This window comes from Oncorhynchus mykiss, chromosome 7, assembly GCF_057628025.1.
Source record: "Oncorhynchus mykiss isolate SJ-2025 chromosome 7, ASM5762802v1, whole genome shotgun sequence".
Taxonomy (NCBI): domain Eukaryota; kingdom Metazoa; phylum Chordata; class Actinopteri; order Salmoniformes; family Salmonidae; genus Oncorhynchus; species Oncorhynchus mykiss.
In genome coordinates, this window is record NC_143028.1 from 48,401,429 (window position 1) to 48,426,452 (window position 25,024).

General features: G+C 43.0%; 1 protein-coding gene across 16 annotated transcripts in view; it reads left to right on the forward strand.

Moving 5' to 3' along the window:
- Nucleotides 1-25,024, forward strand: part of LOC110528000 (ephrin type-B receptor 2) — a 161,146-nt gene that overhangs the window by 125,306 nt on the left and 10,816 nt on the right. For 4 of the 16 annotated variants that reach the window (XM_036983538.2, XM_036983543.2, XM_036983536.2 and 1 more), the window contains exons 6-11: nt 16,120-16,244; nt 17,437-17,599; nt 18,616-18,724; nt 19,002-19,069; nt 20,617-20,739; nt 20,896-21,143. In XM_036983538.2, the coding sequence (XP_036839433.1) occupies nt 16,120-16,244; nt 17,437-17,599; nt 18,616-18,724; nt 19,002-19,069; nt 20,617-20,739; nt 20,896-21,143 (836 nt within the window). The remainder of the gene's footprint in view (nt 1-16,119; nt 16,245-17,436; nt 17,600-18,615; nt 18,725-19,001; nt 19,070-20,616; nt 20,740-20,895; nt 21,144-25,024) is intronic. The other 12 variants (XM_090241208.1, XM_090241213.1, XM_036983539.2 and 9 more) reach the window with 3 other exon arrangements.

Sequence of the window (25,024 nt, forward strand, 5' to 3'; positions counted from 1 at the left end):
TGTGACGATGACTTGATGAGTTAGGACAAGAGACGAAGAGAGCTGGGCAGTGATGAAACAAGCCCTCAGATGAGTAGTGATGCCTCAGTCCACCATCAGACACAGAATACTATCTGCAACCCTCTGGTAACACTATTAGAGCTGGAATGTTAATACAGGAGTTGCTTGCCTGGGTAATACTGCTTTAGTGATTCATCTGTTGTGTGGCACGGGAGCAGCCTTAACAAGGCCTTATTGAGCAAAAAAATCAATGGTTTATTTTGGCTGTCTCCTCGGGGGCTGGAATGATACCCCTGGGCTGTGGGAAGGCACAGAAAACACCCACACACATGTAGAGTGGCTAGGGGTACAGGGGACAAATGGTTGAAGACAAAGCTAGCCTTTAGCTTTCTTTCATAATGATTAATGGGGGTTAATCATTCATAACACACACAATCTCTCTCTCTCATCATCATTGCTAGGGGATGAAATGGTTGCAAAAATCCCACCACCCCCCTTTAAGTGTTTAACCAGACACATCCCTGACATCTCACTGGCAGCATGTGATTTTGTCCTGTGCTCTAAAAGACACAGAGACCGCTAGTCTAAGTCCACTTCACTTCTCTGGTCCGACACACACACACATGCACGGACACACACACACACACACACACACACTGAAGGGCTGTTTGATTAAGTGAGGAACACACATAAGCCCAACACCAGAGCTTTCAATGAGTGACTGATAAATGTTGTGATTCTGAGAGGAATTCATGTTATCACCGTGTCAGTCATGTCTGCTGGGAATGTCTTTTACACCAATCACAAAATAGGTAATGAATGGTATAGATGGTCAATGATAGTGTCCCATTTTGTGTTGCCTTACAGGCAGTGAATCACACTGATTCCACAGTAGGTGCTAGGATAGTCATGTTTTGCTCAACAGTGATTGCCCTGGTCATCAATAGTTACAGTGTACGTATGGTCGATGCAACAATGTTCCCTCATCCCTCAATCAAACCCATTAGCATTCTGCCTGGGACTTCCATGGAGCCCTGCAGTTGATGAATCAGTCCTCCATAGTCCATTTACTCATTTATGCTTCTGACTATGTTCTATACCGTGTGTAGCTCTATTAAATTGTAGAGGACATGTTTGTTTAGGCGTATCATTAGCCCAAGGTGAGCCAGGGAAGCTGCTGCTAATACAAGGAGGAAGGAGACCGACTGAATTGGTTTCTTATCGGGTGAGCAGCTCATTGTGGGACTGAATCCCATTACTCAGCTCATGGGTGGCTGCTGTAATCTGGCGCACCACTATCATACAGTTGGGGAAGATTTACCACTTAATTATCCCCTAAATTTCCAGGGCAAACTGTAACCAGCCAATTAGAAACAAACTGTAACCAGGCCACTAGGAACAAAGTGTAACCAGGCCACTAGGAACAAAGTGTAACCAGGCCATTAGGAACGAACTGTAACCAGACCACTAGGAACAAACTGTAACCAGCCAATTAGAAACAAACTGTAACCAGGCCACTAGGAACAAACTGTAACCAGCCAATTAGAAACAAACTGTAACCAGGCCACTAGGAACAAAGTGTAACCAGCCAATTAGAAACAAACTGTAACCAGGCCACTAGGAACAAAGTGTAACCAGGCCACTAGGAACAAAGTGTAACCAGGCCATTAGGAACGAACTGTAACCAGACCACTAGGAACAAACTGTAACCAGCCAATTAGAAACAAACTGTAACCAGGCCACTAGGAACAAACTGTAACCAGCCAATTAGAAACAAACTGTAACCAGGCCACTAGGAACAAAGTGTAACCAGGCCACTAGGAATGAACTGTAACCAGGCCACTAGGAACATACTGTAACCAGGCCACTAGGAACGAACTGTAACCAGGCCACTAGGAACAAACTGTAACCCGGCCACTAGAAACTAACTGTAACCAGGCCACTGGGAATTAACTGTAACCAGGCCACTAGGAACAAAGTGTAACCAGGCCACTAGGAACAAACTGTAACCAGGCCACTAGGAATTAACTGTAACCAGGCCACTAGGAACAAACTGTAACCAGACCACTACGAACAAGCTGTAACCAGACCACTAGGAACAAACTGTAACCAGGCCATTAGGAATGAACTGTAACCAGGCCACTAGAAACAAACTGTAATCAGGCCACTAGAAACTAACTGTAACCAGGCCACTGGGAATTAACTGTAACCAGGCCACTAGGAACAAACTGTAACCAGGCCATTAGGAACGAACTGTAACCAGGCCACTAGGAACAAACTGTAACCAGACCACTAGGAACAAACTAAAAACCAGGCCATTAGGAACAAACTGTAACCAGGCCACTAGGAACAAACTGTAACCAGACCACTAGGAACAAACTGTAACCAGGCCATTAGGAATGAACTGTAAGCAGGCAACTAGGAACAAACTGTAACCAGGCCACTAGAAACAAACTGTAATCAGGCCACTAGGAACAAACTGTAACCAGGCCACTGGGAATTAACTGTAACCAGGCCACTAGGAACAAACTGTAACCAGGCCACTAGAAACTAACTGTAACCAGTTCACTAAGAACAAACTGTAACCAGGCCACTAGGAACAAAGTTTAACCAGGCCACTAGGAATGAACTGTAACCAGGCCACTAGGAACAAAGTGTAACCAGGCCACTAGGAACAAACTGTAACCAGGCCACTGGGAATTAACTGTAACCAGGCCACTAGGAATGAACTGTAACCAGGCCACTAAGAACAAACTGTAACCAGGCCACTAGGAACAAACTGTAACCAGGCCACTAGAAACAAACTGTAATCAGGCCACTAGAAAGTAACTGTAACCAGGCCATTAGGAACGAACTGTAAACAGGCCACTAGGAACAAACTGTAACCAGACCACTAGGAACAAACTGTAACCAGGCCATTAGGAACGAACTGTAACCAGGCCACTAGGAACAAACTGTAACCAGGCCACTAGGAACAAACTGTAACCAGGCCATTAGGAATGAACTGTAACCAGGCCACTAGGAACAAACTGTAACCAGGCCACTAGGAACAAACTGTAACCAGGCCACTAGGAACAAACTGTAACCAGGCCACCAGGAATGAACTGTAACCAGGCCACAAGGAACAAACTGTAACCAGGCCACTAGAAATAAACTGTAATCAGGCCACTAGGAACAAACTGTAACCAGGCCACTAGAAACTAACTGTAACCAGTTCACTAAGAACAAACTGTAACCAGGCCACTAGGAACAAAGTGTAACCAGGCCACTAGGAATGAACTGTAACCAGGCCACTAGGAATGAACTGTAACCAGGCCACTAGGAACAAAGTGTAACCAGGCCACTAGGAACAAACTGTAACCAGGCCACTGGGAATTAACTGTAACCAGGCCACTAGGAATGAACTGTAACCAGGCCACTAGAAACAAACTGTAACCAGGCCACTAGAAACTAACTGTAACCAGTTCACTAAGAACAAACTGTAACCAGACCACTAGAAACTAACTGTAACCAGTTCACTAAGAACAAACTGTAATCAGGCCACTAGAAACTAACTGTAACCAGTTGACTAAGAACAAACTGTAACCAGGCCACTAGGAACAAAGTGTAACCAGGCCACTAGGAATGAACTGTAACCAGGCCACTAGGAACAAAGTGTAACCAGGCCACTAGGAACAAACTGTAACCAGGCCACTAGGGACAGCTTGGCTGCTCCAATGGGCATTGCTGAGGAACACTGGTGTAGAGCCAGCCAGGTAAACCTCTTCCAAGAATTGTTTATGCTCTGTCCAATTTAGCGACTTTGTCCAATGCCACCACAACTAAATGAAAGCAAGCTAAAACCATGAAAATAGCCCATTAAGTTCAAATTTGACACTCTTGATTCTTCATTCCTCTTATGCCTGGCTTTTATATTCATGCTTTCTAAACTACAGCTCGAAATAAAGGGGGTGTTTTCCACGCCTCTGTTGTGCTTCGGTGCTGCTAATGTGTCCAGCATTCAGTAGTAGAGGGAAGTGGGCAGAGAGAGGCTGCTAGGCTAGCCAGCATAGGATGCAGGGTGTGCGGTGTGACAGTGACAGAAGGTGTCAGGAAGGGCACATATGGAAGGTGCCAGTGTGGGTCAGGCGACCAGACAGACAGGAGGCCTCTGTAGACACCTGGAGCACAGCCCAGCCCTGACAGAGTGGCACAGCTCTACACACTGGGGCTCCAGCCAGCACAGTACGCACATACTGTGGCTACTACTTCGGACCAACTAGTGGCAGGAGAGAGAGCAGAGAGTGTGTGATTTTTATTTGCATATGGCGTTAGGTATGCAGACTGCGGAGCTAGCTGACTGTAAGGTTAGATGACTTTAGCTAGATAACCTACGCATTCAATATGCATTTAATTACTTCCTACCCTAAGAGAATTAGAGCATAGATTGGCACTTTATTAAGCCTTTTCCCCTCCACGTTCAGAAATCAATGCTTTGTACAATGCTACATATTTTATTCAGACAAAAATAAAAATTGTATGAATAACCTATTGATTATTTTTTGGCAAGACAAAAATATAAAAACAAAGGTCATGCAGTCGGTTTTATCATATACTGTCTCTGGAGTTTAACTAAATTGTGAACACTTTTGAAAGAAGATGGCAGTAGAAATTGCATGAGCACCAAGCAGGGTTAAAAAAAGAATCAGGCCCTTTTGGCCCAGTGGTCTGTAAAGGGTTGTATCATGTGAGGATGTAACTAATTGTTGTAGGCCACAATAGCTCTGATTGATGCTGAAATGTGTAAATAAATTGCACTAATGCAGTCATTTATTCACTGTTGTTATTGCCCACAGTGTGCTCGTGGAGATGGTGAGTAAAGCATAAGTCATGAATAATTTAACATCTTTGCTTGGAATGTGTTAATATAAAAGGTCAGAATAACTGACTCTAAAAGAGATTGTGCACAACCTGATTTTCTGGTTGAAGAGCTTTCAGATTTTCAGTGCTGGTTAAACAAAACATATATAAGTAATGTGTCTTGTGAGTGAAAGGGGACATTTCTATCAATTCATGCAAAGACCAAATGATATATCTGTAATACAAATGACAATTATTTGGCAAACACCCTTCTTCATGTTTTTGTGTATATTTTTTCAGTTGTATTTCTGTTTTTACATTTACAGTGCCATCAGAGAGTATTCATACCCCTTGACCTATTTCACATTTTGTTGTGTTACAGCCTGAATTCTAAATTCATGAAATAAAATGAAATGTCACCCATCTACACACAACACCCCTTAATGAAAATGTGAAAACATGTTTTTAGAAATTGTTGAATTTTCTTTGAAAATAAAATACATACATATCTCACTTACATAAGTATTCACACCCCTGAGTCAAAGATTTGTAGAAAAAACTTTAGCTGCGATTAAAGCTGAGTCTTGCTGGGTAAGTCTCTAAGACTGGGTTTCTCAGACTGAGTCCTCGGGACTGTGCACATTTTGGTTTCTGCCCTAGCACTACACAGCTGATTCAAATAATCAACTAATCATCAGGCTTTGATAATTTGAATCAGCTATGTAGTGTTAGGGCAAATACCAAAACGTGCACCCCTTGGGGTTCCGAGGACCGAGTTTTGGAAACACAGCACTAAGAGCTTTCCACACATGGATTGTGCAACATTTACCCATTATTCTTTAAGAATTCTTCAAGCTCTGTCAAATTGGTTGTTAATCATTGCTAGACAATCATTTTCACGGCTTGTCATAGATTTTTTTCAAGAAGATTTCAATCAAAACTGTAACATTCACTTTCCTATTGGTATGCAACTCCAGTGTAGATTTGACCTTGTGTTTTAAGTTATTGTCCTGCTGAAAGGTGAATTCATCTCCCAGTGTCTTGTTCGAAAGCAAACTGAACTAGGTTTTCCTCTAGATTTTGCCTGTGCTCAGCTCCATTACATTTATTTTTATCCTGAAAAACTGTCCAGTCCTTAATGATTACAAGCATACTGTACCCATAACATGATGCAGCCACCACTATGCTTGAAAATATGAAGAGTGGTACTCAGTAATGTGTTGTATTGGATTTGCCCCAAACATAACACTTTGTATTCAGGACAAAAAGTGAGTTGCTTTGCCACATTTTTTGCAATATTACTTTAGTGCCTTGTTGCAAACAGGAGGCATATTTTGGAATAGTTGTATTCTGTTCGGGCATCCTTCTTTTCACTCTGTCAATTAGGATACTTTTGTGGAGTAACTACAATGATCCATTCCAAGTTTTCTCCTATAGGAGCCATTAATCACATTTTTACTCCTGAACTTATTTAGGCTTGCCATAACAAAGGGGTTGAATACTTATCGACTCAAGACATTTCAGCTTTTCATTTGGAATTAATTAGAAAAAAATTGAAGACATCATTCCACTTTGACATTATGAGGTTTTGTCTGTAGGCCAGTGACAAAAACTAAAAATGTAATACATTTTCAATTCATGCTGTAACACAACAACAAAAAAGATGAAGTCAAGGAATGTGAATACTTTCTGAAGGCATTGTAAGAACAAAGTGGGAGACAGGAAGAAGGGGGCTGTATTATCTTTACCTCTCCTCCCTCCTCCATCCCTCTCCATCTCTGGTCTCTAATTAATCTCCTGGTTGTTGAAGTATCGGAGGGAAAGATGCTCTCTGAAATATTTATGTGTTACGTTCCTGTCTGGCCTTTTTGTTCTGCTTTGATTACATTTGGAATTGCTTTCTCTTCTATTTCTGGAGCCATTTAACAGGAATGAGTGTTTTTATGTGCCGGAACGGATGAGGATTTAAGTGTCTGCTCTAAGCAAATTTACAGCAGAGTGATGGTACTGTATGTGGGTACATACTGACTCACACACACACACACACACACACACACACACACACTTCACAGACACACACACACACACACACACACACACACTTCACAGACACACACATACACACAAAGAGGCACATGTCTGTGTCGACTCAGACACACCACTGTAAAAAAAAATGTTGAAGCAATTATCTATTTTGTTTACAGAAGCGTGATGACTACCTAGAAAAGTGTAGAAAATTCAATATTGACATAATGATTCACACGGGGACAAAACAAAGTCACTATTGTTTAATTTAAACTTTAACCTTTAAAATAGTTTTTCTTGGAATCTGAGGGACTGCTTACTTTACCTCAACAACCTTGGTGTCCTTCCAAATATTGTCTTCCCTTTCAGTGTGACATAGGCGAGGTCAAAAGCATGAATCTCTAAGATCACGAGTTACATGCACATATCTTTCCCATGATTCACTCTGAGGTTTTAAGTAAATTGAGTTCAAGCTGAGATCATCTATTTTAAATCCTGGCCATTGTGTGTCATATAGTAAATCTTTATCTGTAAATGCAGATAAGAAATGTATAAGTGGGAAACAAAAGTGAATGTATGTGCAGTGTAATTACAGCAAATGTTCTGTATCCAGTCTTTCAATGTCCGGTACACAGTAGATTATCCAGGACAATGGTTTTGTATTATAGCATCCGCTCAGGCTCTTCTGAAGGCCTACACCCTTTTAAGGCCAAAAATGTCTTATCCACTTGACAAAAGAAACTCAAACTCATAGAACTGATTCTTGTACAATAAAAGTAGTAGTATAACCTTTTTGCGGTCCTTCAGATTTAGTGACCCCTGCTCACTCAACTATCTCCTGAAGAAGCCGGTTCAGAAGCCAGATACAGAAAATCTGAATGCAGAATAAACTAACTGTGGCTCGGCTAGAGCCTGTGAGTCAGGGCTTTGATGCCCATACATATAGCGCACTGCTAAAACTATTGACCAGACTGAATAACCAATCAGGCCCACGCCCAGCAGAGTACATGTATTGTATTGCTACCAGTAGCTGCCAAGTGACTGCAGAGAGAGTTCCCACCTTGCCCCTTAACACTGTCCCCTCACTCCTCTCCCAGTCTCTGCTTCAGGTCTTGGGTGAGCAGAACTACTTGGTGGCGTAGTGTGCTTAGATTAGATCTAACCTCCCTGTAAGCATCTGAAACTTCTTAAGCCCCTGGAGTGCCTATTTTAAAATTAGATTTTTGTGTACGAGTGCATTAAGGCCCCAATCTTTTCCAGCGCAGATGGTTTAAAGCTTGATGAACTGAAATCTTGCTTGTGTAGCTTTACTGCATTGGAAACTCTTTGGAGACTTAAAAACCCACAATTCATTGCAGATGGGGAACAGGGCCGGCTGCCAGCGTGCTAAAAGTATATGCAAATACAGGCCTCCCCTTTAAGAGCTCTCGAAGCATGCCTCGTAAACGGAGAGCAGTCGGAGGGAGAGAGAGTGCAGGCAGCACCAACAGCCTGTTTAGGAGGCTGCCTGACTGCATGGTGGAGGAGCAGCTGGCTGGCCCATTGGGAGAGACGGTGCCGTGGAGGAAACAGAGTTTTACTGTGAAAGGGGACAGGGATTTACGAGGGCTGATCTGTTCTCGCTACCCCCCAAATCATAGCATTTCTCCCTGCACTAGAACCTCAAATCAAACCATAGCCACATGGTCATTGACCATGCTGCATATTGGCAAGTCAGATATTCAAAGAGAAGTCCTAAATCCAAGTCACTTTCCCAGATTCAACAACCAAGATAGAAGGTTGACTGTTCTGTCTCTCCAACCTTGTTTTTTTAGCAGACTGGCATTTCACTAGATTTTCATTGTAATAGTGCAGAGTTTTAAAGATGGGAAGGGGAACAAAGGGAGAAAGGGGAAATCACTTGAAGTGGCATTGTCTCTCCAAACCACAAACTGCAACTGTGATTACTATAATGACTGTGCCTCCCACCCCTCGGAGTATGGCTCTGTAATGGCTGTTGCTTCTCTGTCTCTGTGGTGGCAGAAGCTCCAGCTGGCCAACGTGGTCCTGCACCCAGACCCAGGTCCTGTCCAGTCCCAAGCAGGGTGAGATGTGATGGGCAGGGGGGCCCTCTCCTGTGCCTCTCCCATCCTGCATGCCTATCAGCCATCAAAGGCCAGCCTGGTCTCAGTCCACCAGCTCGCTTAATGAAGATGCCCATCAAGCTCAGAAGGGAACAGAATCAATAGGCTGAGCTGAAAGGGGACCAGCATTCTTGGGGGAAGACAGGGAGGGAGGGAGGGAGGGAGGGGAGGGGAGGGGAGGGAGGAAGGTAAAGCCCACCAAATGAGTGTAGCAGAATAGAAGAGTATAGAACAAAGAGTAGACTGGGTAGAGGATGTACATGGGATCGATCAGTGGCCTGAGGAAATTGATTCTCTATGTTTGCAAAAGCATGCCCCATTACATTGGCATGGATTTAATAACTCTGTAAAGCCCATCTTTGATTGATTATGGAAGTTACTACAGTAGGTGTTCAAACGCAACAGTAAAACATCTATTGGGATGTTGCACAAAATAGAGCCTTTTATATTTTGTTACTGGGCCCCAGCCGGAGCGTCATGCTAGAATAGAGCCCGAAGCCTTATTGTCTTTTATCAGATCCAAGGGCTTTACAGGAACTCACTACACTTAATTCACATTAAACAGCACTGACACTACTACTTACAGTAATACACTACTAATTAAAGTATTTAGTATATTAAAAGTATTTTATTAGGATCCCCATTAGCTGTTGCTGAAGCTACTCTCCCTGGGGTCCACACAAAACATAGAACGTGACATAATACAGAACATGAGTAAACAAGAACAGCTTAAGGACTGAACTACACACATTTAAAATAAGAACAATAGAACCAAAATGGTTCATACTGAAAGTGACCCTAATTTCTGACAGTTTAATTTAATTTAATTATTTAACCTTTATTTAACTAGGCAAGTCAGTTAAGAACAAATTAATATTTTCAATGACAGCCTAGGAACAGTGGGTTAACTGCCTTGTTCAGGGGCAGAACGACAGATTTTTACCTTGTCAGCTCGGGGATTCAATCTTGCAACCTTTCGGATACTAGTCCAAAGCTCTAACCACTAGGCTACCTGTCGCCCCAGTTACCCTCATTACTGACAGTTACCCACACATCAGTACATATGCATGTGCTTAAGAGTTATTTCGGTCAGATAGGGCAGAGGTGTTGTTTTATTAGTTTTTTTTTAAAGCTAATTTTGCTGTTTGCTTGAGTCATTTGAGATGGAAGAGAGTTCCATGTGATCATTGCTCTATTGTGTGTTGCCTTGAATTCATTCTGGATTTGTGGACTGTGCCCTGATGGCATGTATGGTGGGGTAAGTATGTCTGTCAGACCAGACATAAACAAATACAATGCTTCTTGTATATCTCTCCTCTACTTTGAACCAAGAGAGACTGACATAAGACCTCTGTGTATATTGAAGGGCAAGACGTGCTGCACTGTTCTGGGCAGCTGCAGGTTTTCTAGGTCCTTCTTGACAGCACTTGACAATATCATCAGGCAATAGTCAGTATTTACGTAGGTAAAACTAAAGCCTGCAGGACTTGTTTGGTCAACTGTGGTGCTAACAATGCTGAGAATCTATTTATCACCGACAGACCTCTTCCCATCTTTACAACAATTTCATCAATATGCCTTGACCATGACAATTTACAGTCTTAAAGTGACATCAAGAAGTTTAGTCCCCTTAACTTGCTTAACTGTCATGTCATTCATTACCAGATTGAGAGGTCTAGAACTGAGATCATAGGGAAATATTTGTACCAAATACAATGCTTTTAGTTTTAGATGGGTACAGGACTAGTTTATTACTAGCCACCCATTCCAAAACTGACTGCAACTCTTTGTTCAGGGTTGCAGTTATTTCGCTAGATGTGGTTGAGTCATCAGCCTACATGGACACAGGCTTTGTTGCTTTTAATGCTGTTGGTAGATCATCAGTAAAAATAGAGAACAGCAAAGGGCCAAGACCGCTAGCTGCCTTCCGGAATACTACACTTTATATGTTTTACATTGGAGAATCTTCCATTAAAGAAACCCTCTGTGTTCTATTGGATAGATAGCTCAGCTCTCAACCAATGATATGACAGAGGATGGAAAGCCATAACACATACATTTTTCCAATGACATGTTATGGTCAATAATATCAAAGGCTGCACTGAAGTCTAAAAATACAGCTCCCACAATCTTCTTATTATCAATTTCTTTCAGCCAATCATCAGTAATTTGTGTCAGTGCAGTAGGCCTACATGTTGAGTGCCCATTCCTATAAGCATGATAGTAGTCGGTTGTTAATTTGTCCAAACAAAAAAACACTATATATACAAACGTATGTGGACACCCCTTCAAATGAGTGGATTCGGCTATTTCAGCTACACCCGTTATTGACAGGTGTATAAAATTGAACACACAGCCATGCAATCTCCATAGACAAACATTGGCAGTAGAATGGCCTTCCTGAAGAGCTCAGAGACTTCCAACAAGCCAGTTTGTCTAATTTCTGTACTTTCTGTACTGCTAGAGCTGCCCCAGGCAACTGTAAGCTCACAGAAGAGGACCGCCGAGTGCTGAAGAGCGTAACTCGTAAAAATCGTCTGTCCTTGGTTGCAACACTCACTACCGAGTTCCAAACTGCCTCTGGAAGCAACTTCAGCACAATAACTTAATGAAATGGGTTTCCATGGCTAAGCAGCCGCACACAAGCCTAAGATTACCATGCGCAATGAACCTTGAACCCAGCGTCGGCTGGAGTGGTGTAAAGCTCACCGACATTGGACTCGGGACCTGTGGAAACGCGTTCTCTGAAGTGATGAATCACGCTTTGCCATCTGGCAGTCCGACGGACGATTCTGGGTTTGGCAGACGCCAGGAGAACACTACCTGCTCAAATGCATAGTGCCAACTGTAAAGTTTGGTGGAGGAGGAATAATTTTCTGGGGCTGTTTTTCATGGTTCAGGTTAAGTCCCTTAGTTCCAGTAAAGGGACATCTTAACGCTACAGCATTCAATGACATTCTAGACGATTCTGTGCAACAGTTTGGGAAGGCCCTTTTCAGCATCACAATGCCCCCATACACAAAGCGATGTCCATACAGAAATGGTTTGTCGAGATCGGTGTGCAAGAACCCGACTGGCCTGCAAAGAGCCCTGACCTCCACCCCAATCAAACACCTTTGCGATGAATTGGAACGCCGACTGCGAGCCAAGCGTAATCGCTCAACATCAGTGCTAGTGATCTCACTAGTGCTCTTGTAGCTGAATTGAAGCAAGTCCCCTCAGCAATGTTTCAACATCTAGTGGAAAGCCTTCCCAGACGAGTGGAGGCTGTTATACCAACAAAGGGGGGACAACTCCATATTAAATGCCCATGATTTTGGAATGAGATATTCGACGAGACGGTGTCCACATATTTTGGTCATGTAGTGTCGCATTGTATCTGGTCAAAGCCGGCAGCAAGCTGATTGGTCGAATGTTAGAACCAGTAAAAGGTTTTCTCCAGAACAGCCACCTTGTCCTTGAACCTCAGGGACTTTCCCACTATCAACCTGGGTCTGTCACCTGGAGGCTTTTTCCAGTCCTCTTGGTGCGCTCCAGCTCAATCTCCCTGTGATCCATCATCAGCTTTTCAGTTATCATTTTCCTCAATTTCTCCTCAGAATCAGCCCAGGTCTCATGTGGAGACACTGGGATTCCATCCAGAACAATGTTATTTCACCTTGATTGTCCTTCTAGATAATCCTGTTTCCCTGTAATTGTTAACATAGATTTATAGACAGTGCTGATGTCGTTTCTCGTGGTCGTACAGTTAATGTCCATCTTGCTGCAGTCCTGCTTCATCACGTCAAGCTCTCCCTGGGTTAGAAATGCAACCATTAGCACTTTTCTGGTCAGATCGTCCATTCTTGTGTTTGTTGTATCCACCAATATTTAGACAAAGCTCTTGAAGCTTTTCTCCTGCTATTGAAACAGCTCCTTGTAAAAAATGTTGTTGTTGGTCTTTTTATTGAATTTTTATGGCAGGGGATCAAATTAAATCAAAGTTTATTTGTCACGTGCGCTGAATACAACAGTGAAATTCTTACTTACAGGCTCTAACCAACAGTGCAAAAAAAAATGTATTAGGTGAACAATAGGTAAGTAAAGAAATAAAAAACAACAGTAAAAAGACAGTGAAAAATAACAGTAGCGAGGCTATACACAGTAGCAAGGCAATAAAAGTAGCGAGGCTACATACAGGCACCGGTTAGTCGGGCTGATTGATGTAGTATGTACATGTAGATATGGTTAAAGTGACTATGCATCTTTGATAAACAGAGAGTAGCAGTAGCGTAAAAGAGGGGTTGGCGGGTGGTTCTATAGCACATCTTTCACCTGTGCTAGAGAAACATGTTCTTAAATATATATACGCAGTTCCAGCCAGTTCAGGTCGCAGGGAAACAGCAACAGGCAGCAGGGAATACAACCACACGCCTGGGACACTTCCCACCCACAAGGGCTAACAGCGTTTGCTGGATGTATTTAAGCTATTATTGGAATACCCTGCTAGCTTGATAGCTACCTGCTAGTCTAGTAGCTAGCTACGCCAAACAACTTCTGAGTTTTTGGTCTGGACAGATAGTAGTGGTCACTGCAACTGAGGCTAACCGCATCACGGGATCCAAAAAAAGTATATAAACCAAACTTTGCGAGGAAACCCTGTGAAAACTTTACAAAAAGAGCTCTCTCGTTCTGCGTTCAGCATGTGTCGCCTTAGGGTCTCTCATGTAAACCCTCCCATCTACAGATAACACAGTATTGTTGGTTTACCTTCCAAAATGTTGGGATGTTATTCAGAAACTCTGGGCCTGGATGTAGTTGAGATAAAATAATGCAAACATCCGTTCCTGATGTGTTTGTTCACTGATTCACGCTCCCTCTGAACCCTCTTTTGTGCTGGATGATCGTTCTAGTGTGTCAGCTCACAAGGCTTGCCAGGAAAAAGTTAAACACCTAGGATTCTAGAAAAATAGTCCACATCGCTGTACCGTTGCAAGCAGCAATTATTTGGAATGCTCCACCATGACTATTTTACTATATATTTTACTAGCTGGTGATTATCACCCTCCTCATGGTAGAGACTCTGCTGTTAGCCCGCTCTATGCCCTCTCTATGCTTTGGTGTATCAAGTGGAAAATTATACCATTATTTCAGTACAGTCCACACGCCACACACATTTTCCCCGTATCACCAGTAACAGTAGTCGTGTTTGGTTCTTCCTCGGTAGTTATGTTTGGTGAAATACAGATATTTCGTATGTCATGCTGCAAGTCTGGAAGACCACAATGTCCTTCTTGGACAGATTTTAAGTTGACATGTGCCCATCCTCTGTACATGAAGACATGCAGTCCTGAATATATGTACATCTGTAATATTCCTGAGTTCCCGGTATAGTGACTATTCGTCTTATTAAGCTGTCTTGTGACTGCAAACAAAGTCAATGGACAGTGAGATTGAAGAGATGCCTGTGAGTATTCGTCCCATTTGGGTCTCTCTGAAGAGGATGATGTATGCTCATGGCAGAATCGCAGGCTATCTTTGTGCAAGTGCTGCAGGAGATGAAACTACAGGCTGCCTATTCATTATCTGTACACGCTTTATGTTTAAGGCCGCTGGCATATGGGGACATCCCTGTTTAGACAGTATCTCATGATTAGTGTCCTAGTATGGAGGCTTCTGTTGGGGTCAGAGGGCATGTGAAGCAAGGCTGACACGTTGGTGAGAACGAATAGGCCATAAAATGCCCTCTCCGTCATCATGTCTTACAGCACACTGGTCACTGGGATTTGTTATGGGCTTTACACTACAGTACTGAACATGTGCATTTTAATCCAAACTCCATCTGAAATGCGCTTTTATGGCGTGGTGGATAGCATCAGCAATTAGCAGCATTTTGTTACATGAACTACAACAAAATAAATGAACACTGAGATTTATATATGAGATATTAACTACACGCACTCCCCTAGATTCCGAGATAATGGCGGGTGGGGCAGAGTGAGGGAGGATGGGAGGGTTTTCCAGTCAATGGATTTTCCATGGAGAGCGCGTGCTGCTGGGGTGGCCTCTGTCTTTATGGCTGGGGCTCTGGGGAGCCACTGTGTTGCTGGCTGAGGGCCGTGTGTGCAGCTGAGGCCCAGGGCCCATAAATCCTGCCCTCCCAGCCCCAGACAGCGCTTTAACCTTCTACATTATCTTCACTGTGATCCACGGCACCCTGCACTAATGTTAATGGCTGTATGAGGGCGCGTGGATCGCATGCCCTTCCCTGACCCTTCAGCCTTACCAAAAAGAAAGTTGGAAGTTTTGTCCTTTGGTTTTGTTAGAATAAAGGCAGCCAACAACCCTACCCACTCAACAGTCCTTTACGGCTCAACTACTGCTGAAAGGATCTGGCTTATTCCTACACAGTGATTACCACATATTATGTGATTAAAATAAATGCTATAATTCTCTATATCTTTCCACCATGACCATGACTCTTGTCCTTGCACTTTCAAACCGTTTACTATTGTGTATTAAGTTGTCATCCACAAGAAATATGCATAAACATAGACTGCAATTACACAAATAGAAGGCTGAAAAAAACAAAATGACGATTGTGTATTGCATACTTGTGGTTATGGTGATTTTCTCTGGTTTTATGTGCCTTGCAAAATGGGCTTGCTCCGCAATTTGTCTTGCTAGGAGGATGCGGCCAGGGGAATGATTGCTAGCCAGCCAGACGGAAAGACACTGCGCTCACACCCTGACAGTGTGGGAAGCACGGATTAATCAGGGAAATAGTACTGAGTCAGTGCTGGAAAGTCCCCTCAGATGATGTGTGTTGTGACCTGTCTACATGCAGTGCATGTCTGGTCACGATGAGACCAACTATCAACCTATCACTATTACTATGGCGTTACATAGTTCAGTGAAGTAGGCATCTGTTTGATATCTGTTTGATGAGATTTTAGGATTCAGATCTATGTTTCTGAACTAATTATATGATTTACATCTATAATTCTGAACTAATTATATGATTCAGATCTATGATTCAGAGCTAATCGTGGTGACCGAATGTTGTGATGCTATATTTTTTTTGTTATGTACTTTCCTTCTTTCCCTCTGTGTCTGTATATCTCTCCCGTTCTATCTGTTACTCTCTCTGCAGCTCCGTCGACAGTGTCCATCATGCACCAGATCAGTCGTACCGTGGACAGCATCACTCTGTCCTGGTCTCAACCAGACCAGCCCAATGGAGTCATTCTGGACTATGAACTGCAGTACTATGAGAAGGTAGGTACCCACTGCACACTACCCATTAACAAACAGTCTGCTCTATCTCAGCTCCATGTACACAGACACACATGGAGATATAATTGAGTCTGCTCATCCTTCAGCTCAGCAGGGCCAAAATAAGGTATCCACTGACTGCAAAACGAGCTCTCATTTTTTTTTATCAAATTGAAATTCAGAACATCTTTGCCTGTTGGTGTACAGTGTGTTCACTGAGGCAGGCAGACATAACTTCTGAATCCCGCGTACAACTTCTGCTTGATCCCTTCCAATTATAATCACGGTCAGTCAATGGGAAAGGAAACCGCTCTCAGCCCTCCAGAGAGATTTGCGGTTGAAACAATGGAGCGTTGACTGCCATAAAAATATTATTCAACAGACAGCATACTTTCTCACAATAAATTTGACAGACAGGAGTCTGTCCGTCAAGGCGGTCGGTCGGTCACAAATACTACCACACGCAAACACATGCTCACACACTTAGATACAAGCAGACCAGAACACACACACACACACAACGTTCAAAGAGGACTCCTCTGTGACTGCGCACCATGCTGCTCCACTTTTTAGTCTAATTATTTTCTCAGACACTGCTGAGGAGAGCTGTCAAAACAATTGTTCCGGCCCCTGCCGTGGCTTAGAACTCACAACTGTAATCATGCTGCTGAGTGATTGGTCTAAGGCAGCAGCCGGCACAGTTTTAGTCTCCTCTTCCAGACAGACCTGTCAGCTTTGTGGATAGAATGAACCGGTGTGGCAATGAAAGTTGCACTGATCGTCAGAACTCACAGCTCAAACAAACTAATTCTAGCTGACCTGAAACTGCCATCCTTTCTGCCTCCGGCTGTTGCTTTTCATTCTCTGTTCATTCTGCTTGATCAAATAGATACATCAGCATTAGAAACATTTGAGTCTCTTAGTTATTTTGCTCATCAGCCTATTTTTCTAAGGCACTGAATTATTTTTTATTTAACTAGGCAAGTCAGTTAAGAACAAACTCTGTTCAGGGGCAGAATGGCAGATTTGTACCTTGTCAGCTCGGGGGTTTGAACTTGCAACCTTCCGGTTACTAGTCCAACGCTCTAACCACTAGGCTACCCTGCTGCCCCGTGAGATTAATGCATGCGTATGGTAATTGTTCTGTGGATGGCACTGATTTGTCTTCCTCCCTCTTTCTTTCCTACTCTCTCAGGACCAGACAGAGTACAACTCAACCATCATAAAGAGCCAGACCAACACAGTGGTCATCCGCGGTCTCAAACCAGGCGCGATCTATGTGTTCCTGGTTCGCGCCAGGACCGTGGCCGGATTTGGCCGCTACAGCGGCAAGCTCTACTTCCAAACCATGACTGAGGGTGAGGGTGCAGCTAACATTCTCTCAACTCAGATAGAGCATAGAGAGATGCAGAGTTATCACATCCCATGCATGCCCATCAACCCAACCTGGACCATTACACCATAGACCTAATGACCCAACAGACACAAAGATGTTGATGGGGAAATGGTTTGAGATGCGTTCTACAAGACAACTCTCCAACAATGAGTACACCCATTGTTTTATTTATGTGGATTTCATTCATTATCTTCTCAGCAGAACTCACAGGGAAGTTATTTTGTGGCATTAAATAAGATAGGTAATGCATGAATGTAGATATTTTTGTAGTTTACTGTACTTGATTAAACGTGGCCTAATGTAAACCATACATCAGATTAAAGTGTCTAATCTGTATAGAAGGACAGTGCTTGATTAGCTTCTCCCCTGGCTCCTAAGCAGCTCATCTGATGTTAGCACAGCGACCTGGGTGTTCTCTAAACATCTCATTACCTGCAGTGCCGAGGGCCATCATTAGCCTGATCTCTCCTTTGCTCTCTTCTCCTCCACGGCAAGCAGCCAGCACGCTGCCAGACAAAAGAGAACCCAGCATTACAGTTTGATGCATACAGTACCACCCTGTGACACAACCCATGACACAGCCCTCCCCAGTCTCCACCCCAGACAGAGCAGTCAGGACCTGAGGTGGTGTTTGTGAGATTATGTGCCTACTGCCATGCTGGATTCCCTGTGTTTGGCAACGCTCTGGAGGGAAGAGAGCTGGGTCTCCCCCAAACACGCTCTCTCAGTTCCAGACGAGCGGGTGGCCATATCGCTGGCATTTGAGCCCGCACAGTGGGCTTTGGAGAGAGGTCAACCAAGATGCCCATTGGTCTCTCCAACCGTCTGTCTATCTGTCTGTCTGTCTGTCTGTCTGTCTGTCTGTCTGTCTGTCTGTCTGTCTGTCTGTCTGTGTCACCCACTGTTTGCTCCATATGCATTTGCTCAGATACCGGCCCATATGTTTCAGTGTGTGATGGTGTGTTTGTCTAATCACAGAGGAGTACAACACCAGCATTCAGGAGAAACTGCCTCTTATCATCGGCTCTGCAGCTGCAGGTCTGGTCTTCCTCATCGCAGTGGTTGTCATTGTCATCGTCTGCAACCGGTGAGTCATTCATGCATCAGTCCAGCCAACCAATGCTGCATATCACAAAACAGTCAAACAAGCCAGCCAGATTAGACACATTCGCTTTAGTGTTTTTTGTTTCTCCCCTACTTCGTTATTGTACTTTAATGGGTGCTGTAGCTTGTTAAGGTGGGGTTTATAGTTTATAGGCTGGTTGTGTTTAGTGGTCATTAGCTAGCTGTGGAGCGGGTAGGCCTGGTGCATAGACCACACCCCCTCTCTGGGCCAGCGCTATAGCTCTTTGTCTTTCTCCCAGGAGGCGTGGCTTTGACCGAGCAGACTCAGAGTACACAGACAAGCTGCAGCACTACACCAGCGGCCACAGTGAGTAACCCAGCCCTCGCTCTCACTCTGTGACTGTTTGCACCTCCCCCACACTCTTGCTAACACACACACACACACCTGTCTCCATGGCTACCGGCTCACACAGTCGTCTCCGTGGCTAACGTTCAACCCTCTGCTGCCTCACACACCTGTCTCCATGGCTACCACCTGGCACTGTAGTGTCCTTGGCTACCTCCCAACCTTGTGCTTCTTCTCACCTCTCCATTGGTAATCTTGTCTCTCGTTTTCTTCAACCGTCTTCATGCTAGGATTTATCCCAACATAGCTTGTGTACAAATGTGTATTGGCTCTATGGTCTCATTTCATAGTCAACTAATTCCATTGTTGTGGAATTAGCATTTAGTCTTCTCATAGCTTGTTAAGTCCATTAACATGGTAATACCACGCACACCTTTTGCCATTGCTGAACAATTCTAAGGAGATTGTGAAGAAATGGCCTTTATTCATTATTTTGTTTTCCATGTTGGCCCAGAGTTCCATGAAACAGAAATGAATCTTCAAGTTGGAGCTCAGGAGCTGCAATTTAAACTAGTTTGGCTCTCTCTGGGAGCTTATGGCTTATCATTTTTCCCTCCGTCAGTCAGCTAAAAAAGAAATGGTCTGATATATTTCCTCCCTGAGCTTATTTCAGTTTTATTTATTTATACATTTTTCTATTTAGCTCTTCTGCTTTCCAGGCTTATCAATATAGACAGCTTTCCCATGTGTAATCAATAAAATCCGATTGCAGTAAATGCTGTATTTACAGAACTTGTTTCTTCCAGGATGTAATTCAGTGGGGATTATTGCCAGAGAGGCTGAGGGCATTTCACAGCTAATAATACCGTTCCACTCCCTTGTGTGTGTCTTCATCGCCACACTTATGGTCATAGTTTTCCTGGCTGTCCTCCCCTGTGTCAGGTGGTTTCTGCCATGCTCTGGTGGGTGGTCTTTGGATCGCTCTATAGTTTGGGAAGAGATAGGAGGGTTCTGACTGGGAACTTTCAAGGGGCTCTCCATCTGTTCCTGAACACTTCTTCAGTTCAGTCCGCCATGCAGGTTTCATGACTGTACTAAAAAACCTCAGGCCAGATGTGGAAGTAAGAGCAAGAATAATCAGAACTGAAACCTGGGACGCTTAAGTCACTAAACACTTAAGGTCCACCTTAAGCCAATTTACCTGGCATCAGAGCTTAAGAAAGCCAATTTATTTTCTGGAGCAGAGAGAAATACTGGTATAGTGACTGGCTGCCTCTCCTGGGTGTTAATGGTCTGCTATGACACTGTGGCACTTATACATACATTAACCTGCCTTATCACTGCCAATAACTCACTGGGAATACCATGTCATTGCCCATTGATTATTATAGTCCTGATACCCCCAGCCAAACCTACCGTTCCTACCTTGCACTAACACTAACCTCTCTGACTCTCTCATAATAACATACTGCATTACTCACACTCTGAATGTTAAATACAGACACGGTTGCAGAGTTTTTGTGTGTATGTCAGAATACAAAATTATATCGGCTTCTTCTTTTTCCAAGTGACTCCAGGAATGAAGATATATATCGATCCGTTTACATATGAGGACCCCAACGAGGCTGTGAGGGAGTTTGCTAAGGAGATTGACATCTCTTTTGTAAAGATTGAGCAAGTCATTGGCGCAGGTAAAGAGAAAGGCCAGTAATTTTTTACAACTAAATATTTTCAATGTTGTCTGTATTCCAATGAATTAGGGACTACATTTTGGCTCATAATGTGAATGTTTGTAACCTCTGTCAGACATCTCCTGTCATTAACTGTCTCTCTGTTATGTCTTGTAGGAGAGTTTGGGGAGGTGTGCAGTGGGAACCTGAGGCTCCCAGGCAAGAGGGAGATGTTTGTGGCCATCAAGACGCTGAAGTCGGGCTACACAGAGAAGCAGAGACGGGACTTCCTGTCTGAAGCGTCCATCATGGGTCAGTTTGACCACCCGAATGTGATCCACCTGGAGGGTGTGGTCACCAAGAGCGCCCCCGTCATGATCATCACTGAGTTCATGGAGAATGGATCACTGGACTCCTTCCTCAGAGTGAGTTACACACTGTTTGTCTTTGTCCCACTGAGTCAAATATTAACACTAATGGCTATGCAGATAGACAGGTAGACAAAGACATGCAGACACACGGATGCATGCGCACGCATACACACACACACACACACACACACACACACACACACACACACACACACACACACACACACACACACACACACACACACAGACACACACAGACACACACACACACACACTCTGGGAAATGACTGCTAAATACACATCCTAATGCTAACCCATCTAGTTTCAAGTGAACATTAACATGCAGAACATTTATCATGTGGAACTCCTCTTTACTTAGCATAGTGTCCATCAGTGAGCCTTGGAGCGTGTCCTTAGAGTGAGCATTTTCTACCCAATCAAGCTGCAGTATTAATGTTCTCTGAGTGTCTGTCTGGTCCAATTATTGATTTATATTACACTGCCTCTAGCGCTGGCTGTTATACAGTATTTTCCCTTGATCCCCATGTTTGACTACAGTAAAATGGAGTCTAAGTACAGTAGCTCTCCAGCTGCTGGTGAGTGAGGCTAGCATTTCAGTGAAGTTAGTCATGCTCTCATTTTGTATTTATCATACTAACCCACATTCAGTCTTCCTGTTTAAGTCACAGAAAAGGAAAAGGATCTTAAACTTATAGGGCTTTCTACGTATGTCACAAAATGCCTCTGTTAACATGTTATTCAGCATCTTAACATTTAGTTAAACATCTTTTATGAAATACAGAACTCATAGAAGGCATATCTCAGAAAATACGTTCCAGATAGCTAACCTCACCTTGGGAGGGTTTCAAGTTATTAGCGAGAGTTAAGAAGAAAACATGTCAGCTCTCAAAGAATGAAGTTGGCTTGTAGATGAGAGGCTGCTGTCAGCTGTCAGCCAGTCCTGTGGCTTCTGTCTGTAGCATGTCAGCTGAATGGAAGCATGTTTTTCCTGATGTGACTGGGTGCCCAAAAGCTTTCATCTCTTATTGGACTCATCGGAGGTTTGAAGTAAGGAGTAAAAAACTGAGTGGAAAAGAGCTAGTGATTTATGGAAATCTTCACAAATATAAAGGATTTTTTCCCCCCATTAGTTTTACTTCACTTTAAATAAATTGTGAGTGAAAACAGCATAATTATAAAATATAGAAAAACATATCTATTTAACAAGAGCCAACTATTTCTACTGTTTGATATAAATCACTATGTTGATGTTTAGATATGTCTGATGTTGCTGCTAGCCAGTCTATGTGGATAACGTCCCCCTCCACCACCTCTGTTATAGCCCTAGGTTCATCACTCCTCATCCCGTTGTCATTGTTTACCTCTCAAAATGATCATAATGAGTAAGGCTTTCGTGACTCAGGGCAAGAGAGCAAACTGACGAGTATCAACTCTGAGCTATTAGAGAATATAATAAACTCGAGATGTAAACTCTTCCTCTGTGGATCAAAATACACATCAAAATCCTCCATTAAAAAGGAGGCAGCCATCCTCCTGTCAGCAGACTGCTGCTCTGTCTACTGCTGGAGGTGCAAAACACAAACTTTATTAGCATTCTGCTTCAGACCTCCGAGACACTGTATGCCAACTCACTCTTGAATTTGACAGGGTTGTGTGTCTCTGTCTCTGTGTGGTAAGCATATTTGACAGCACATTTTATTTCAAACAACAGAGCATCACTGTGGCTCCTCACTGTATGACAACGTCTGCTGACAGCGTCAGTGCTTTAGAGCGTGGCGCTCTGTGAAGGAGGGCCGGGTAGCAGGGGGTCAGTTAAGACGATCACCTTAGGTAGGAGCTGCCAGCTGAAGGATCAGCTCCCCTACAGCTCCTGGTGCAGCTTATGCTGCTGTGATGCATCTCCAAGGTGGAGTTAAAGCGAGAAAATGAGAGTAGATCAATCACATCTAATAGATGGATGGAGACAACAAGCAGAGAAAGTAGGAAAAGTTGAGGGCCAGGAAAAAATGGTAGGGGTAAGTGGGGTAAGTTGATCCACTTTCTAGGAAACCATACACAAAATTAATCATTTGTCCAAATATTTAGGAATAGGTCATTATTTCATGTGAAGGACAAAATCACACGGAAAATGTGGTAAGCAAGTTAGGTCCAAAAAATTGATTTTTTAATTAATTTATTGTGCTAGATGTTTCATGATGCTTGTATCTAAACCAAAGTAGATACTTTTAAGATGTTTTATTAGTACTATTTTCTACATTGTAGAATAATAGTGAAGACATCACAACTATGAAATAACACCGGTCTCCCTCGTGCCCTGCATTCTGTCGTACAGACAAGGCCTGCTTTCCCTTACGTATGTAATTAGGCACTTTCCCAGGTTTACTACAGTATGTATTGTAGACTGCACAGTAGCCTAATAAACTAATACGCAGAAATGATTATGCAGATGATGATTTAGTTATGGATCCATAACGAATTACTATGGGAATAAATATCACTGATTTACGGTATTGGTGCAAAGTTGTCTAATGAAGGCAAACAATTTAGAATCCTCAAATCCTGTAGCCTTCTCCCGACCGTCACGTTGTATATCGCCATGTTTTCCAATCCATCCTAATGGAGGGTTTTGTTTTTTGTTTTTCTCTGAATAGAAACATCATAATATTAGTCAAATGAATTAAGCCAGATTTCTAAAAATCAATCCCATATACTATGTTATTACAGAAAAAGGTTTTCAATTCTCTGGTAATGCCAATACAGAAGACGATCAAATGCTTTTCAAAGAAGCCCTCTGGTGGTCCAACTAGCAATAACTTGCAGTAACAGAAGAAATGGCTGAGAATGAAATGACGTGCCACAGAATGCTGCAGCGGCACGCAAGGTGTGCCTCAGTATGACGCAACTTTTAAAGGAGGAACCACTGTACATCAGTTGGGGCCTCTATAAGATTCAATATGAGGTCCTTAACCTTGCATGAAAGTGCATCTTTGTAGCTGTGTGGGCTAATATAGTCCAAATGTTTGCCTTGGGGTAAGTTGAGCAAATGGTCTTGCCAATGGCAAGTTGAACAACTTTAAGTGCTTTCTTTCCAGATGTAATGCAAGGCATCATCGCTGGGTTAAGAGGTAACAACAGAGTCCGGTCTTTGTAAAAAGTGTTTCAAAAAGTACATAATGCTTGTTATGTGTTAAAGCCTGTGTTAAAATATGCTTCAAAGTATTAAAATACTGATTGTGATTGTGTTGAATTGTGTTTGGTTTTAAAAACGTAGTAGTCATATTTAATTCAGTACATATATTTGGCGGCTTATCTAGGCCCGCAGGACAGGGTATCTTACCTCACACCCGGGATAAGTTGTGCCAAGGGACACATTTCTTTGGACAAGCTATGTTTTCCAAACTGTAATGTTTACATTAATTAATTCAGATTCATGGATATACAACATCCTGAAATACAATGCATTTGGAAAGTACTCAGACTCCTTGGCTTTTTCCACATTTTGTTACGTTACAGACTTATTCTAAAATTGATTAAATAAAAATCCTCATCAATCTAAACAAAATACCCCATAATGACAAGGTGAAAACAGGTTCCTTTCAAATGTTTGCAAATGTATTACAAATAAAAACATAAATACCTTATTTACATAAGTATTCAGACCCTTTTCTCTGTGACTCGAAATTGAGCTCAGGTGCATCCTGTTTCCACTGATCATCCTTGAGATGTTTATACAACTTGATTGGAGTCCATCTGTTGTAAATTAAATTGCTTGGACATGATTTGGAAAGGCACACACCTGTCTTTAAAAGGTCCCACTGTTGACAGTGCATGACAGAGCAAAAGGAAGGAATTGTCGGTAGAGCTCCGACACAGGATTGTGTCGAGGCACAGATCTGAGGAAGGGTACCAAAATT